Below are 19,388 nucleotides of genomic sequence, written 5' to 3'. Positions count from 1 at the left end.
AAATTTTCTTGAAATTCCGTCAGATTTTCTACAAAAGATCTCTAAAATAATTCGTCTATTATATTACGAATTTCCTTAATATAACGTAAGAATTTCCTTTAAAAAAAATCCAAATTAATTGATTTATTGCTTTACAAGTTTGGAACGAATTTACTTAAGAATTACCTCATTACATTCTTATATGAACGTAATAGACACGTTGAACGTATATTTCCGAAAATTTAAAGAACAAAAGATAAAAACAAGATTGCCTGCATGTTAACAATCAATCCTTTTCCACAGTAATTCTGTCACAAATATTACTGGCCGTTAGGAATAATTTGCTAAGGAGTATCCACTTTTCGCATATTCTATATTCATTACTCACCAAGCACCATTAGAAACTCCCATTATCATCTCACATTCAAACAGGACACTTGAACACGACAAGTTGTATTCACTAGCACAAACAGAACTACAGAAGGTAAATGAATGTTGTTTTAATTATAACTGAAATAAAGTAATGTTACATAATTTATTTTTTTAAAACTTTTTTCATTTTCAAGATGCTAACTGGCAGGATGTGTACAGATAAATCAACAATATTCAACATCATGATAGAGGGAGAAAAATAAGAGCTTAAGAAAAGCAGCAGACTATCCGAAGAACCATCTAGCAACAGTGGTGTGAACAGCGTTCATGTACCATTATATACATATACGTACAATTGTTAATAGAAAGCATATAATATAGTATGTCTGCTACTACGATCTAAGGAACAAGACAGTACTTCTGAATACCAATTAGAAATATCGACGTTAATTCAAGGAAAAAGCAAAAAAAAAATTTTTGTAAGAAAAAATTACTTATATCAAAACTACCACGCCTAAGCATAGAAATTACTTCGAAATTTATAAATTAAAACATTATATAATTATTTTCTTCCACAATCATGCATTATATTTTCCAACACATGAATCCTGGATTGACGCGTATCAGCATTGCGAGATGTACATTTTATTGCGACAAATTTCACAAACGCTTCATACACTAAAGATTATCCAACGCAAAAGCTACAGATTAACATCTGAAATCTTCATAAAACTTTACAAGGAACAGCGCAGCAGCTCAATCGTCCATTTTATTTTTCCTTTTCCTTTTCAAATTTCTCTCCACGTTAACCACCCAATACAGAAAGGAAGAAAAAAAGAATCAGATCATTCACTGCTTTCACAAAATGCTTTAAAACTGTTCAAAACTACCAGTAGTTCATTTCAACATGAAATAAGACACAGCTGACACTGTATCTTCAGCCTGTCTATACGCTTGAACCTCTGCCCAACAGATCGACCGATGGCTTGTGTGGGGGAAAAGCAGAAAATCCAATCACCGCAGCACAAATTCAGTCTTGGAAAGGAAAACAGACTTTGTGAACCTTGCAAGGAGACAGGCACAAATATGATGACGCTGATTCAAAGTTCCGAGACAGATTCTTCAAGTATTCACGTCATTATTATTATAATTATTATTTTGATAATCCCAGTGCACTTATTTTAACACTAATTCAATACTCCTCTTCATCGTTGGGAGGTGGTGGGACATCTCCATCAAGATCATCAGGAGCGGCAAACCCATCCTTCAACAAAAGAATTAAAACAATCCATTATACAACACATGCAACTAAAAACAAATACTTTTAAATAGTCAATATTTAAAGAAACATACAACCATAGAGAATACACGCTATAACGTCGTATAAAATTTAGTATTTCATACAAAAATATCTATCAACATTCAAACTTTTCACTACATACCATACAAAGGATACTGGGAAAGTTTTGCAATACGGCGCAACCGTGTGTTGCAGGAGTTTACTTCTTAGTACATGCTGAGTTATTTATTACCAGTGAAAGCCTTAAGTACCTGTTACGGTCTCTTGGTCACGAAATGACGTATGAACAGTTTTGCGGTATAACTACGCGCGTGGTTTAAACGTAGACCAGTACTTAGGAGAAATTACTCTTGCACTGGGTGATGTCTGTCCACATTGTACGACTATATTCAGGTGGTACAGAGAATTCTAAAGTGGAAAATTTCTTTCGGGAAGGCCACAAATGTCAGTTAGGGAGGAAAGCATTACTACTACAGTGAAACCTCTGAATAACGGACACCAATGGGACATGAATTTTTGTCCGTTATTGAGAGGTGTCCGTTACAGAGAGGTTCAGAAATTTAATTTCTCACAACGGTAGTTGTATGCAGTAATATATAGTGAATTCATTATGTATGAGCGTACATACGTAAAATTCAATATGAAAATACTCTATTTAGTACGTATTTGAATTACTGGGAGGGATGAAGGAGAAATTCATTTTTGTTAAATAATATTATTGCTGGGGGATGTGTTAATATATTCGTATACCGGTACTGCAGAAGATAATGCGTGTATGCTAATTATCTTAAGTACATGTAATCACTCTGTAAGCATTTCTCATTTATTTCAAATTCTCAGAACCTTCTCAAAAATTGCGTTAGGAACCAACTAATCGGCTAAACTCTTTTGTTTAGCGAGAAAAGGCATAATTTCTCCTCTACAAGGGTAACAAAACTCATTTGCAAGTGTCCTCTGAGTATCCTCGATACGGTTGCGGAAAAAAACATGTGTGTGTGTGTGTGTGTTTGTATACTGGAGCAGTATCTTCGTTGGCGGAATGGATGACAAGGCATATGGGAGTGCATATGTTTATTGACCCAGCCCCGGTCACTAAGAATATCCTCTTAGAGACAGTGATAAAGGAAGCCGGGAAAACTCCAACCCAGACTTGTTCCAGTATCATCAGTAAAAGAAAAATGTTGCTTATATATATATATATATATATATATATATATATATATATATATATATATATATATATATATATATATATATATATATATATATATATATATATATATATATATATATATATATAAAGTAATAGAGAAAACATTGCTCGTTCAAAATGTTATTGGAAAACAAACAATGTCTGTTTTGTTACCTATGAAGCTGTCGGGAAAGATGCAAGGCCCAGAGGCAAAAGGACTAAATTTGTTAGGGAAGGGAAGATAGTTCGCATAGAATTCTTGGCCATACGACTGACTCTGGATGAGTGTTATCGCGTATTGAAGGTTTTCTAGGATTTCCACCAGAAATCAGTTTATTGAGAGCAGAAAAAAGAATAATTTCAAGTTCAGTTTGAAACTGTTCTGGTTGATGGTTCACCAGGTCTAGAATCATGATAGATACGCTTGTGAGGAATAATATATCGCAGAACCGAGAATAATTCCTGTCCGTTATGAAGAGGTTACTGAAAGGTCTGGGAAAAAAATGACTGTCCGCGTTCGTATCTGAGAGTGTCCGTAAAAAAGAGGGTTTTGTTCCATAAGGGAACATATATTTTTACAGGGACAAAAAATGTGTCCGTATTATAGAGGTGTCCGTTAAGGCAGGTTTCACTGTATTAGGAAAATGCTTGACGAAACAGGCGAGTGACCTACCAGCAGATTGAGGATACCCTAGATCTAAATGCACTAGCAATTCGTTCTATTTTGCATGATCATTTGCACGTGAAGAAACTTTGTTGTGTCTGGGTGCCGGATAGACTAACTGAAGAGCAGATGACACGACGTGTGACATGTGCTGGGAGATGCTACAAATGTTTGATAAGGGACAATCTCAATATGTGAACAACATCGTGACATGTGACGACACATCGTTCTACTATTATGATGTGCCGTCCAAGTCCAAGAACAAAGTTTGGGTCTTGATGAGGAGTAACGCCCGGAATTAATGGCAAAGTGCCGTAAGTGCCATTATTGCAATTTTCATATTATTTTCAGGAAAAGTGCAATTTCACAATTTAGAAGCAATTTGTTGCCATTGTCACAGGTTCTCTTCCACTACTCTTTATTTACTCATGAATGACAGCATATCACAGATCTGAGTCGCTCGTATCTGGCCAAGCGATCTCGGTGTCTGATAATAACTGGTCTATTCCCGTTGGAATGTGACAAGTGGAGGGGTGAGGATGCTAGTGTGTATTCAGTTCTTGGAATTTTGAAGCAGTGTTCGGTTCTTGGAATGACAAACGAAGATGCTTACTTTCAAGAAATAGCCAGGTGGGCAGTTATTGTGAATCTTAGGCGTGAGTGATACAGAACTGGTATTTATGTGCGTTTCAGTATTTTAAGATGCCGAAAGTTGGTCTTTCTAGGCAACAGAAGTTGGACAAATCTCTGAGTGAGTTCGGGTATACTGTGTTTTCAACAGACGGTTCTGTACTGTTTTGTAAGTTATGTGAAACTGTGGTTTCCGCTGAAAAGTGTTATTTTGTAACACACCATATAAGCACTGCAAAAAACAATTCTGCAAGGCCAAGCAAATCAGGTAGTGAAAAGGTTTAAAATCTTCTTGAAAGAGTCACGAATCCCGCTTCGCGTACTGACAGTTCTGCGAATGATCAGCGTGAAGCTCTAATTAACGCGGACATTCCTTTATGGAGGTTAGAAAATGTTTCCTTTAAAAACTTTCTCGACAAATACACAAAACAAAAAGTTCCAAGTGAATCATCTTTGAGAAAGACTTACGTTGATAGCGCGTACAGCAGAACTATTGACGATATCCGTAAAAGTGCTGCTGACAAAAATATATGGATTTCAATTGATGAAACTTGCGATATTCTAGGACGTTCCATTGCCAACGTTGTAATTGGAACTTTGGGAGGGGAAGAAGGCACACAAACGTTTTTGATTGCATCAGAAGTCCCGGAAAAAGTAAATGGTCCTGGTTTTTACAAAATCGCTGCGTATACTGTGGTCAGAATGTGTAAAATACGATAAGGTCCTCCTTTTTGTCACAGATGGAGCTGCATACATGAAAAGTGCAGCAAAGGCCCTTAACGTTCTATTCCCACGTATGTTGCATGTCACCAGTCTAGCACACTTGCTACATAGAATTGCAGAGGAAGTTCGTTCTCATTTTCCGGACGTTGACCTTCTTGTGTCAAATGTAAAAAAGTTATTTTTCTGAAAGCTCCCTCGCGAACAAGTGCGTTTCGTAATTAGTCCATGAACTTTCGCTTCCACCACAGCCTGTCTTAACGAGATGGGGCACATGGATTACAGCTGTTCTCCATTAAGCTAACTTTGAAACAATCAAAAGAATCATTGATACTTTTGATGAGGATGATGCGTCTTCAATTAAGGTTGCTCAAAGTTTGCTTAAGAAAAATTCCTTGAAAAAGGACTTAGTCTTCATTGCAACACATTTTGCAAAGTTACCAGATGCTATTGCCAAGCTTGAAGAAAAAAAAATCTTGCTAGTTCTCTGAAAATCTTTAATGATACTCTCAACGATTTGAGTGTTGTACCTGGTGACAAAGGCGAGTACATTCGGCGTAAGTGTTAATCCAGATTTGGGAAAATTGAAGGACATCGCTGATGTTATGAAAGATGGTGCTGATACAACTGTTAACAGTGACATGGGTCCTTCCCAAATTACATGTTTCAAGTATGCTCCAGTGACATATGTAGATGTGGAAAGTTCATTTTCACATCTAAACCGAAGTCTTTCTGACATGAGACAAGTCTTTCCTTTGAAAATCTTGAAAAGATGTTAATAATTTCAGAACAAAAATATGAAAAACCTTTCGTAAGTGAAAATAAACTGCTAGTGTAGTATAAAATGACTTCACTTTAGTATTTCTTGTGCTTTGAATATTTGTGCTAATGTAACCGCGTCTGAATAAAATGTGATAGTGTTTTTAAGTTATTGTTTCATTGTTACTACTGAAGAATGGCAAATGAATTGTTAATGTCGTCCCTTCACGGGTTGCGCAAGTTTCCAGAATTTTAAGTGGTAAGTACAAAGTGCAAAATGAAACATTTTATTCGATTAGTAAACGAATTATAGCCTATTATAGCTTTTACATATTTTAATATCTATTTTTTCCCCAAAGTTCGTGATTACTTGTTTATTTTATTTTGCCATTTTACCTGCCATTTTTAGGTGTTTATTTTGCAATTTTGCCAGCCATTTTCGGGCTTTTATTTCGCCATTAATTCCGGACTTTAATGATGAGAATAAATCTGTAGCTGTCAGAAAATTCCAATCAGTAAAGATGATTTTTTTTTTTTTTAAATCGAGTGGAATTGTGGAACGTATCGTTTTGGACACACAAAAGACAGTCAAAGCTAAGAAGTACACTGAACAGTACCTGCCTAAAGTCATCGAATCTATGAAGAACCTAAGACCAAATTCAAAAATGAAAATGAAATGAAATCTTGGCCTTATGCAGAGTCGTTTTAAAGTATGATTAGCGTCACACTAAAGGCCTGACTACTGCAGGAAACATGTTAGTCGATCTCTTTAGTATGGCACTAATCACAAGTCAGAACGACTCTGCATAAGGCCCTTTAAGTTTTACGTCCCACGTTATGCCGCTAGGCTAAAGGAGACGGTGATGACGAGAAATAAAGAAAGTGGGAGGAAACGGGAGAACCCCGAGAAAACCAACGCACACGGTGTTTGACCACCACAGAGTTCACTTGGTGCAAGCTGGTATCGAACCAGGACCCCATGCACCACAGGTGAATGCTCTACCACTGAGCCACAGTGGCCCCAGGATCAAATTCAAGACTGCGACTCTGCACTGTTGCCGTATGTGAAAATGAACCTGAAAGGGATGCGCTTTTCCAGCCATGAGGATCTTCTGGGGCCTTGGGGCAACGAATGCCTTAATCCTTAGTGAAACTTGACAGATCTGGTTTAATTATCTGTTTTGTTTCGGAGGATGGAGTGGTGTATTGAATGTGATGGAAATTTAAAAAAAAAAAAAAATTAAATAAATAAAGCTGTACTGTAAAACTTTCGTAGTACTCTTTATATATTCGATGTTCAGATTTTATTTAGTTTTGATACTTTTTGATGTGGACCGCGGTCCAAGTTAGTATAATGATAGATGACTGTGGTCCAAGTCATGATTAAAATTGGAAAATGATACATAATAATAAAGTAGCAAGAACACTGAACAAATAATAGAAGACATTAAACAAATTGGTAATGTGGAACATTATCTCCCCCGCCCAATGACGACGGGGGCTAAAGTTGGACTTGAACGGCACTGATCATCTCAATGAAATGAAGTATGGATCTGACACTAATATCCGTCGGGAGCCCTCTTCTGCAATTTTGGCGTGGGAGGACTCGGGTTTGATTTCCGACAGCAGCTTATGTCGTTCTAATACTCCGTTAAGCTGTAGGTGCAAGTCTCATATAGCCTTGTTGCTGAAACGTCACTGAACTCCAATCTACCACCACTAATATCCGTCATCCCGGGTACTTATAGTCTCCTTTTAAGCATATATTTTCACTTCTGTAATCCTCAGCCCGCAAGACAAGTTAACAAAAATGACTTCGTACGTGGTTAGAACTGATGAAGAGCTATTTATGTATAAAATTAGGTGGCTATATGTGAATATCCTTTCTCTGCGAAATCGCATATAGAGGATTTTAAACTCAATTTGTTCATAAATTTAAAATAATAATTAATTTACAATAATAAAAAAGAAAAAAACTGAATTCGCAAACCTACTGCCAAATAGTAAAAATACAAGGAGGTATCAAAAAGTTCGTGCTGTCACCTAGAAGAAACCCACTCTGGAAAACTCTGACACCATGATGGTATTAGTCCTTCTCTACGTAATGACCGTGCCTAGTGACACACACTTGCCAGTGGTTTTTCACTTTCTGTAAGCCCGTTTTGTAAGTCTGCACTTTGGCTTTAAAATCACAGTTCAACCTCAGAAATGACGTCATCCTTACTGTCAAAATGGCGTCCTCTGAATGGACGCTTCATTTCTGGGAAGATAAAGGAGTCACTTGGTGCTATCTCTAAAGAGTTGAGTTGAGTTGATTTTGAGTTTAACGTCCCTTTTCAGCAGCGAGGCTATATGAGACGTGGACCTACTGATTAACGTGGAATCCGAACCACATGAGCTCCCGCCGGGAATCGAACCCGGGTCTCCTGCGCCGAAGGCGCGTATGCTAACCAGCTATCTCTAAAGAGTATGTGGAATGGGGCAATACTGCATATCCTAATTCAACTGCCCGCATCATGGGTGTATGGGCGGAATGAGCTGGTGTATTGTTTGGCAATAGAAGCATCCCTTTTGTAACCAATCCACGACGCTTTTTCTTCAGTTCCTTTCGTACCTTAGCCAGAACATGGGAATAATAGGTACCATTAATAATTTGACCTGTGGTACATAATCTATCATGATGATGACCCTTCACACTCCCAAAAAATGGAAAGCATCACCTTGACGGCAGACTTCTGCTCATTACTTTTTTGTGTGTGTGTGTTGGGGGGGGGGGGGGTAATTCCAATGTTCGCTTAATTCTTTTATTTCTGGGTCATAAATATAAACCAAAATTTCATCCATTGTCACTAGTTTGCTGAAAAAGTCCTCTTTATCGATCTCACAACGATACAACATTTCTCTTCTGGAAAAGTGTAAGCAGCCATGGCACCCACCGTGCTGATGACCGTTTCGAATACGTAGCTAGCTGGTTGTGAATGATATTCCAGGCAGATCCGTAATTGATACTTACTGCACATATAACACTTTCAGTGGTTATTCTCCTGTCCTAAATTATAATCTTTCCCATTTTTTCCAAGGAGGCATCATCAGTAAAAGATGGTCTTCCAGGTTTAGAGGCGTCCGCGATGAGCATGTGTCCAGTTTGGAACTGTCGTTTCCACTTGGATACCATCTTATAGGATGGACTTTCATCCCGGTAGACTTGACTTCTTTCATCTCTTCGTGGATCTGCTTTGCTATTTCCCCTGATGATAAAACAACTTCCGTCTCCTGATGATGACGCTCCGTCCTTCAAGCTTACCAATCATTGCAGCGAGTCCAGAATTAGCACAGTTAACATATAAGAACATAACTATAAAATGCATGTCCAAGGGGATTCGTAGCTTATCATCTTCTAGGTGATTGCATGAACATTTTGATACCCACTAGTATATGTAATAATAAAAACCGTTTTAGATTAAAATCTACGTTGTTCACACCAACGAATGCAATGAATTCCTGTATACAGCAAAATACCGTCCTTCACATTTTGAATTAGTCCTTCACACAAAATTTTCTGAAACAAAACCTTCTCTGCCCTTGATTATCATACCAGTACTGAAAGTAACGCAATAAAAACATAAAACGTAACATTTATATTAAATATTGAAAATTTACTGGGAACAGAAAAAATGATTTCAAGTTCAGCTTGCAACAGTTCCTTGAGGTAGTTTAACTTAAGACAAGACATTTTGTGAGGAAGGAATTTTTTGTGTACTGTACTGTACTTCTGTTATAAAGAGGTTACCAAAATACTCGAAGAAAAAGACTGTCCGTATAATAAAGGTGTTTGTTAATGGACACTGTACGAATAAACACTTACACTGTACGACAAATAAGTAATGAGACTATTTTATTATGACGAAACGGTGAATACAATCCGTAAACCAATATATGCGATTGAAAGAGTAATCCCTCGTCTGGCAAAATCGCATTATCGCGCACGCGAAGCATGACGGGAAATACGACGCCATTACCAGCAGTCACTGAAAGGCTCTCGTCACGCTAGCAGCATGAACAGAAAGCGAATATCAAATTCTGTGTTAAACTGAGTAAAAGTGCTACAGAGACTGTTAATTTAATGCCGAGAGTGTATGGGGATATGTATGTCTCGTGCACAGACCTTTAGATGGTGTTAACATTTTGAAAGTGGTTTGGAATCGACTGAAGATGAACCTTGGCCGGGTCGTCCAATATCTGTTCGTAACGAAAAACTCATTGCAAAAGACCGTGAACGTGTGCAAGAAGGTCGTTGCGTGACTGTGAGAATGATGGTAGATGAGTTTGGTGTTAACAGAAGCACAATTCGTAAGATCTTAGTGGAAGATTTGGGCAAGAAGAAGACTACATCATGGTTTGTGCCACATTCATTGTTTGAGGAACAAAAAGAAGAGCATGCTGCTTACGCCCTTGACATCCTGGCAACGGTCCCTAGGAATAAAGGTTTCCTACTTTCCATTGTTGCAGAGGATGAATGTTGGTATTATCGTTATCATTAAGCTACTAAACGTCAGAGTGCAGAATGGAAGTCCCCAGGATCTCCACAGGTAAGAAACTTCCGATTTCAGAAATCAAAAGTGAAGACAATGCTTCTGTGTTTCTACGATAGTAAGGGTATCGTTCATCATGAATTTGTACCAGGCCACACATACTGAATGCCCAATTTTATTTAAGCGTTTTGCAGCGTTTGATGAACAGAATTCATGGTGTTCGGCTGAATATTCAGTCCCAGGTAGCTCGTTTCTTATCCATTACAATGCACCCGCTCACCAGGCAGTACTTGTTCAGGAATATTTGGCCAAAAAAGCAAGGGTGTGTGCTGCACCCCCAACCCCCCATGCTCCAAATATGCACCTCTGCTACTATTTTCTGTTCCCTAATCTAAAGTTACCATTAAAAGGACGACTGTTTGACAATTTTGAACATATCCAAGCAGCTGTGACAACGGCATTACGGAACATAGCACAAACTGAATTGCAGAGATGTTCCACTTCTTGCGTGATCGTACTGTAATGGACCCGTTTGTCTCCATTACAATTTATTTTAATGTTATCTTTTGTGAGTCCTTATTTTATGTTTACAGGTAATAATTCTATTATCATATGTTGCTGTTATTTAACTCGTTTATCCACTAACAGTAGCTTACTGTTTAGTTAGAAACGGGACATTCTGAATCTGCGCCCTACAATGTATTGGCGCTAACGGCTCGGAATTTACAGCCTGTTTTCTTCGTTTTCTTCGACATAATAGATATAACGATTTTAGATCAAGATAAAAAGTTTCAATATGTAACATCTACAAATATATTCGATGTAAATTAAGTAGTCAACACGTAGCTTTAATGCCATAATTTGGTGAAATATTAGAAGTATAAATATTGGTTTTCTGTGTGTGAAATGTAATTGTAGATATGATGTACTAACCATTATAATCCAAAATCCATAATAATTCTGCGACTGGATCTATATTCTTTCTTCCACTAGATCTATAATAAACATGTCAGGATACGATGGCTTAGTATATTAAAAACAATACTCATTATAAATATTTGCATTTATATGTCCCGACAAATGGTGCGTACTTTAATAGGCCTTTAACCATATTTCTAATATGATTCTGTACTACTGACTAATGATATTCCAGCGAAATAGTGTACGACAAAACAGAGAATATATGAAATACTGTTATATAAAAATAATTGAGTTATGAAATTTTAGAATTAGTGTTGTATTAATTATGAGTAATATTATATGCTTGGGAATCGGTCTCTTATGGAAGCAGAGCTCTAGATGATGAATTGGCCTCAGAATGTATATCATGATAATATGTATGTTAATATATGAAGTACGTTACCTAATTGTCTGTGCAGTTGCAGATGTGAACTGACCAATGTCAACGTTTGAAATAAATATCTAAAATAGCCACAAATAATAAACGAAAGTGTGAATTAAATTGTTATATTTAATTCTGTTTATAACACATTGTGCTCCATCATTCCTGATGTCATATGGCTATCTTCACTTTTCATTCCTTCGATGATTTTCCTACGTCATGCACCTTACCAGCAATCTGTAGTCCGATGATCATCCCTCTGCGTAGCATCACGTGTTGTGTAATACGAGAATGGCAACACGCGATTCAGCGTATGCAAAAGAGGAGCAATACAGTACCACTCGCTGTATTGACGCAAAAGGGATGTACTTCAAGTGCCACTCGCTTTATTGACGCAGGAGGGATTTACTTTAAATAATAAACAAGTGTATTACATTATCTTTGTTTGGTCTCAATAAAATCAAGTATCATTACTTAATTATTAGACTGTATGTATAATTTGTTTCCGCGAGGTTTTGTCCTAAGTGAGCTTTTGTTGCACAAGGTTTTCTCCCGCGAAATTGTGGGCAGCAAGGTTCTGATGCGAGGTTTTGACTCAAACTGTGGCATGTATGGGTAATAGTACCATTGAAGAATACAACTCCAGGTTGGATATCTTTTTCCAGATGGACTGCTGAACGAAACACCTTCCAACATGGTGTCGCTCTATACTACACTGCGAAAAAAGGATATTGTTTTTTTTAAAACAAATGGCTGTCAGTCACTTAGCATGAACCCCATAGCATGATCCTTGATCTTTCAGTGAGACCACGTTGCTAGAAACATGCTTCTTGTGCAGAGCTGTTAAAGTATGGTGTGTCAATATACCGCAGCATTTACCGGTTCTATCAGCATGGCTGCGTTAATGACATGGCAGCCCACTTTTCACCTTGCTGACAACTATAAAGCAAGGCGGCTATTACTGAAAGTAATGCAAACTGGAGCAAAATTTTTTCATTAACTGACATTATTAGTAAGTAGTTCCTCTTCATTACATCTGATATTCTAAGTATGTATTCAATTATTGACTTCTTGTTAAATTGTATCAAAGTATGAAACCAATGAGATCATGGAATGGCATCACACTTCTTCAAGTGCTACGAAGTTCAAGAGACAGCAATCCCGAGGTAAATGTTCTTTGGGATTAAAAGAAACTCATTCTCTGATTTTCTGAAACCTCGCCGTGCCGTCAACATTGACACACTGAAGAAGCTTAAGGAAAGGAGGAAAAAAAAACTAGATTGTCATTCATTGCAAGCATTATCACAGGCGTTCTGCAAAATGGGCTAGTAGCGCATGTACTTTATAGTACCAATCTGGAGCCCTCGGTCTAGAAGGAAATCTTTAAAGGCATCGATTTGATGACAAAAAAGCTCACTTGGCATATCCTTCCAAGAGGATTCGATAATGGCACAAATGCATCGATTGTGACGGAGTTTATATTTCATATCTTTGTAAACAGGAAAACCTGAACAAGTCGGTTAATAGAAGTTATGCCTACTATCCCTCCCTTCTTTTTTTCTTTCTTGACAGTTCACGCACATATCTCTACAAGAATATGATTAAATAAATTAGAGTCCATGGCACGAAGACCGGAAAGGCTTAATTGGACCAACCAGCAATTTTAAGTTGGGGCATGTGCAGAAAATATTCCAGTGCTCAAATTTACAGCAATAAAAATGTATCAACAATCACAACAGTTGAAATTCTCATATTATTGTTATGAGACCTTTACTCATTAACATTTAACAATAGTGCTTTGACGAATATGCTTCTGCCTAGAAGGTAGCAGGCCATTTAACATTTTTCTTCCAAAAAATTACATGGAAAAATTTACGTAACCATTAGACCATATTTAGACAAGGAATGTGTACAACTTATTTGCCTGCTTTTGTTGCAATTCAGGGATATCACATATTAATAGCTTTGTTAAATTCCACAAGTAAGTGGGTGGCTGAAAAAAATCATCAATTCACTGGCAGACAATGAATCCTGTTCTCTATTGTCCTTGGATTTCTTTCACGTAATATACTATAGAAGAAAATAAGATTATTTTGTCCATGACATACTATTAAAAATATCCTTCCTCTTAATATCTTTCGAACTTCGATTACAACATGCTTTCAAAACAATTTTAGATTACAAACTAAGAAATAATCTTATTGTACAATCATGTCCAAAATTATTGTCGCATGTCTATAAATATGTTGTTCTAGGAATATAATTTGATAACGAATTCACCAGGTATTTCTTATAATGTTAGTATGTGTATACTCGGCAGACATGTATATGGCAAATTTCATGTCAAAAGAGCAGTAAAGAAAAAAAAAAGAAAAAAGAAAAGAAACTAAAATAAAATTTTCTTGGACATTTAAAAACATTTTATTCATTATAATTTTCGAATTTATAATTCTTTTCCTATGAAATTTACCACAAATATACATTTTCCGATTATATAAGTAGTATCAGTATTAAAAGTACCCTGCAAAATCATTATCAAATTATATTCTTACAAGAAGATAGTTATAGATAGATATGCGACAAACATTTTGGACATGAGTGTACCATCACGTTTTAAAGTTATTCTAGAACATATCTCCGGCTGTAATATATCGTACTGAGATCGATCATGTTTGATGCAATTTTGTCTGGAAAAAAGACTATTTTTGAAGGTTATTGTAATTCGAAAATGGAAAAACAAGCTACTATTTGAAAAGGAGAATACAACGTCCAACATACATACCTCCACATTTCCAACACTGAAACTGTTCCATTTCTGATACTACAAATGTACAAGTCAATATCTACAGCTCACAGATGACGAGAACCCTGAAACAGGGGAAGCGGGGAAAGGCCAACGACACGGTAAAGTCCATTTTCGGTTTTTGAGGTGTGGTCTATACTTAGATGTCGTCTGCTACTCCGGGTAGTTATCTGTGTGCTATTCCGTGGTGTCATTTGAAACCCCCGTGCGAAAAGTGGGCGAGCCCATACTTACGCCACACTACTTCTGCTAGGGTTCTTCTCGCCATCTGTGAGCTGTACACATCTTAATAATAATAATAATAATAATAATAATAATAATAATACTGATTACTCCTTAATTACATTTAAAACTTACTTCTGTTGCGTATAAAATATCAAGAATTTTTTGAATAAGAGGATTTTGCTCATTATCATTTTCTTGGCACATTACTTCAATATCACGAAGCTTTCCGAAGTAGAAATCCCTCTCCTTTTCCAGTCCTTCGATTGTAAGCTTCATATCCATTACCTGCAAGAAAAAAAAATATTTTATTAGTTTTTATTTTAGATCTCTACATCAACCCGGGCTCGAGGGGCTCAGAGTTTTCATAAAAGGGATTTCTTCGAAAAATTTTCAAATTTCGAGTGGTACCGTTGGAAAGGCTCCTCTATTTTTTTTTATTGCTATTAAGAAAAGGTATGAACCATGACCCTACAATAAATAACAATGAACCAGTACCTGCTTGATTGAAAGTCTAAAATTTACCTTAAAAAGACATAGATCCTGTAAAGGTTAAGGTCTAACTCAAGCACTGTCATAGTTATTCTGATGGAATATGGTGAACTCAGATTGGCGTTGGATATCTGGACTTTTGGCATTTTTTGGAGGCGTATTTAAACAAGCCAATACTTGTGGAAATGTAAAGGCTAGGCGCAGCGGGGACAGAATGTGGAAATTCCGTACATGAAGTTGAGGCGGGTCGGGAAACCGTTTTCACTTTCAGGTGATGCAGTGACTGGGGGCGAGTGAGTCAATAGTAACAAGATTCTTGAGCTTCTGTAAGAAATGGAGATTAGGATAGTATTGAGCAAGGAATGTTTAAAAAGTACTTCCACTGGAAATCGAACCCGGGACACGCTCACACTAAACACGTGTATCAAGCACAAAAAGGAAGTAATCTGTCTCTATTATTGTCCTATTTGATTAATTTAGATCAGAATTAAACTACGATTCCAGGTTACTTTAGTTCTGAAACTGAAGTCAGTTACTTATTCGTTAAATTTCGTAAGATACAGACAAGAAAACAACTGATGCAAAGGAAGATACACATACATTCGCTTTAAACATTACAAAGAAAGTAGTCAAACCATACAAATGGATTTAAATTTGAATTTATCTACTCGCTCAGCAAAACAATACATTTACTGTAAAAAAAAAAAAAAAAAAAAAAAAAAAATACTAACGTACAACACTTCGCCAACTATCCACTATGGCTTCATCAGACACTCCTGACTAACTCAAACTAGTGTCTGATGAAGCCAAAGTAGATACAGGGTTCATACAAAAATATTGAACTCAATTTCCCTGAATTTTCCAGATCTTCCAGGTATTAATTTTGCAATTTCCAGGTCTAGTGGAAGAAACTAACAGTAAGAGAACACATAAATATAATAATATATTTATATATTTAATGGTCACCCTTCTCCCCAATGAACGATTGCAAGTAAATATTGAAATGAAATGAAATGAAATCTTTGAGTTTTACGTCCCACGGTTATATCGGTCAGGCTAAAGGAGACGATGATGAGAGATGAGTGAAATGGTGGAATGAAGAAAGTGGGAGGAAACGGGAGAACCCCGAGAAAACCCACGAGCACGGTGTTTGTCCACCACCAAGTTCACTTGGCGGGGGCTGGGATCCAACCCGGGACCCCAAGCACCAGAGGTGAACGCTCTGCCACTGAGCCACCGCGCCCCCCAAGGAAATATTGAGTCACAAGAAAATAAATAATTAAAATTTAAGTTGAGAAGCCTACTACGGGAATTAAAAGTAAATACTTTTGTTCCATTCTTGAATACATTCAAAATATACAAAAATATTGAACTTAATTTCCCTGATATTTCCAGATTTTTTACTAGATATGATCGATTTCCCTGAATTATCCAAGATTTTTTTCTTCCAAAATCAAGATTTCCAGGTTTTCCAGGTAGTGTATGAACCCTGAGATAGTTGGCGAAACTGTTAAACATTAATATTGTTTTACAACAAACGTATTGTTTTGCTCAGCAAGTAGTTTAATTCATATTTAAGTCTTAGTTTGTACAATGGAAAATACTACAAAAGGGTTTAAAAGAATTGTTATTTCATTGGTTCCTTTCACTTAGTACACCGAAATTTCCCCACATGGGACTCTTGACTTAATGTCACTTTCATAACGTCCATAACCTCTTAGGCTGATCATTAGTCATTTTAATAAAAGTAGAACCGAAACCAGAAAATTTGAATGCAATTAATAAGAACCTACGAATTAAAATAATAATATGTCAATCATGTGAGAATCCAGTTTGACTACAGGAGCACAATATGTAAAGACAACACATAACCTCAACTTTGTTTACCGTACTCGACCTAAAGATTAAATCCACCTGTTTTGATTTTAGATGCCAATACCGTGCTACCTGTTATTTAAGAAATACTGAAACCATGATAAGCATGTAAGATGCATATCAAACCTAGATGCCGTTTTATTCTAGTTAAAAAAAAAAAAAAATAAAAAAGTGTCGTAATTAAATGGTTGAATTAACATTCCACTTCAGGATATAAATAATACCACGTTTGTAGTATTTACTGTAATATTTTGTAGATTCGTCTGTGAAGAAAAACTTTCAGATACTGCTTTGAAATAGTTATTTTATTGTGAAGGAGCAATGGTACACATTTTTTGTTTGCATGTGATGTAACATCGACAGTTGAAATGTGTTTTGGACAGTGTTTTCACTGGCAATACTATTCTGTTCTTCCATAACATCATCGAAAGAACTGTGACAGACAACTTACAGTTATCCAATCTAAGTTAACGTTGGGTTCCTCAACAGCTGGATGAAGAGAAGGCGGCTTCCCAAATGACATTTGCAAGAAATTGTGTAACAAGAAACTATGCAGCCAAAGGCAATTTTTCAAGTTCATTTTATTTCCCTTTTCGTTGCTGAAACAAAAAGGCAATCCAACTACTGTGAAGCACACCTTCATTTTCCAAAGTCCCGCCAGGTCCTTTCAAATAACACGTTAATTATCTCATCTCCTAGGACGAAAAGGAACTAATCCTAGTTAACTCTATAGCAAAGGAAACAACGGTCTCAGTACTTAATTTCTGATTTTTCTTGCATTGAAGCAATATCTGTCAAACCTCTCACAGTAAAGTTTTATTTCCCACTAAGACAATGCACCAGCAACACCATTTTTTTCTTTCTTCAGAATAAGAACATTTCAACTCACGTTTTCACCACAACTCATCCCCACGATTTCTTGCTAATTCCAAAACAAGGACTTACTGCGGGGCACACGATCTGCATCGGAAATACCACTTTTGTCTAAAGCAGACTTTTTCCCAACTAATTAACATTAAACAAAAGATTATAAAGTAATTATTCAGACAAAAGATTATAACAATGTATAGAAGGAGATTGAGAAAAGTGACAAAGGTATTACTCGAAAAATAAAATTTTGAGATACACGAAAACAGCAGGTAATTTTGTTACCTCAGACGTGATTCAAATACTTTGTTTGTTTAACATCTCATTATGATACTCCGAGGCTAAGCTAGGACTCTGATAATGATAATGTACGAATTGGAAAAAAGTTGACTGAAGCGGGATAACCCCAATAAAAGCTACGCATGTGGTGTTTGTCCACCACAAAGTCCAATTGGCAGAGAGCGGATTCCAAGCAGAGACTCCATCCACCAGACGTGAGAAATCACGGGATACCAGTCTTGGTAACCATTGTTTCTACTTTTCTCCTCAAATTCAATAGGCAAATTCTGAGATAGTATATTTACAATATAAGCATTGGCCGATTTCCTTCTAAATTCCTTACCATTCTTCTTTACAGTATGAAATAATGCTGTGTAGGTATACTGGAACTACCCTTAACAAGAAACAAACTGAGTAATAAACAAGGAGACGTAAAATCTAATTTCTCAAAATGTTGATACTAACCTGAGCACTCAATTCCTCGATTTTCCCCGCATCACCTCGCTGTCCCATTCCCATAGGTTGCCTAGGAGGAGCACGTGCTGTTGGTTGAGCCTTAGGAACTGTCAAAAATAATCAGTTGTTTAGTCTAGCCTATTACAACCATTAAATAGAAAATAATGTCCTTTATTTCTAAATTAATAATATTTTAAAAGACCTGTACCTGAAATTATAGTCAGAATCTCTTAAGTGAATATTAAAAAAGAAAGAAAAAAAAATTGTAAATAATTATAAGCATAAGGTACAAAGACAAATTACGTGTCCTCTAAGCATATAGGGACGTACCTACTGGTAACTGCTTTTAATTTCTTCGGACAAGCTGAATAGCAATTTTAAATCTCAAGATAAACACTAAAACTTTATAAATTGAATATAAAAGGCTGAATAGACCAGTTCTATCTGACAAGAGTTTCCTCACAATATTTTACACCTCCACAAATAGCTTACACTTTTGTGTAAAATTGGAGTTTTACAAAACAATGTAACTCTCATCGTCTTATTCCTGGTTTTCTAGATCACACTTTCTAGACAGGAATGGACAACTTTCAGAAAAAACTTATCTATGATAAAGTGTATTATTTAAAAGAATTTAATCACAGGAATGAAATGATATTTTATTACTTCACTTCTCATTTATCTTAGATTAATTTCTCCTTTCATTTTCTCATAATGATGATTACTCTAAAGGCAATGAAATTAAACCTTTCGGGACTCTACGATTTTTAAGCAATTACATAGGTTAAATTACACTGGTCTTTCACTAATTATCACCAGTGCAATACTTGATAATTCGTTTTCAAATGAATGTAAGATTCTTTCACATGATACACAAAAGGCGCTTCACTCTGAACTATATAAA

At 36.3% G+C, this 19,388-nt stretch overlaps 1 protein-coding gene across 2 annotated transcripts in view; it reads right to left on the bottom strand.

Moving 5' to 3' along the window:
- Window positions 1-500: 500 nt before the first annotated feature.
- The window catches only part of Eb1 (microtubule-associated protein RP/EB family member 1), a 56,438-nt gene continuing 37,550 nt past the window's right edge, over window positions 501-19,388 (bottom strand). For both annotated transcript variants that reach the window (XM_081754751.1, XM_081754746.1), the window contains exons 5-7: window positions 18,494-18,591; window positions 14,651-14,803; window positions 501-1,615 (exon numbers count right to left, since the gene is read on the bottom strand). In XM_081754751.1, coding sequence (XP_081610877.1) covers window positions 1,544-1,615; window positions 14,651-14,803; window positions 18,494-18,591 — 323 coding nt within the window. In that variant the 3' untranslated portion in view covers window positions 501-1,543. The remainder of the gene's footprint in view (window positions 1,616-14,650; window positions 14,804-18,493; window positions 18,592-19,388) is intronic.

The sequence above is a fragment of the Thermobia domestica genome, chromosome 1 (assembly GCF_964235325.1).
Source record: "Thermobia domestica chromosome 1, izTheDome1.hap1.1, whole genome shotgun sequence".
NCBI lineage: Eukaryota > Metazoa > Arthropoda > Insecta > Zygentoma > Lepismatidae > Thermobia > Thermobia domestica.
This window is presented reverse-complemented; position numbering and strand designations above follow the sequence as displayed.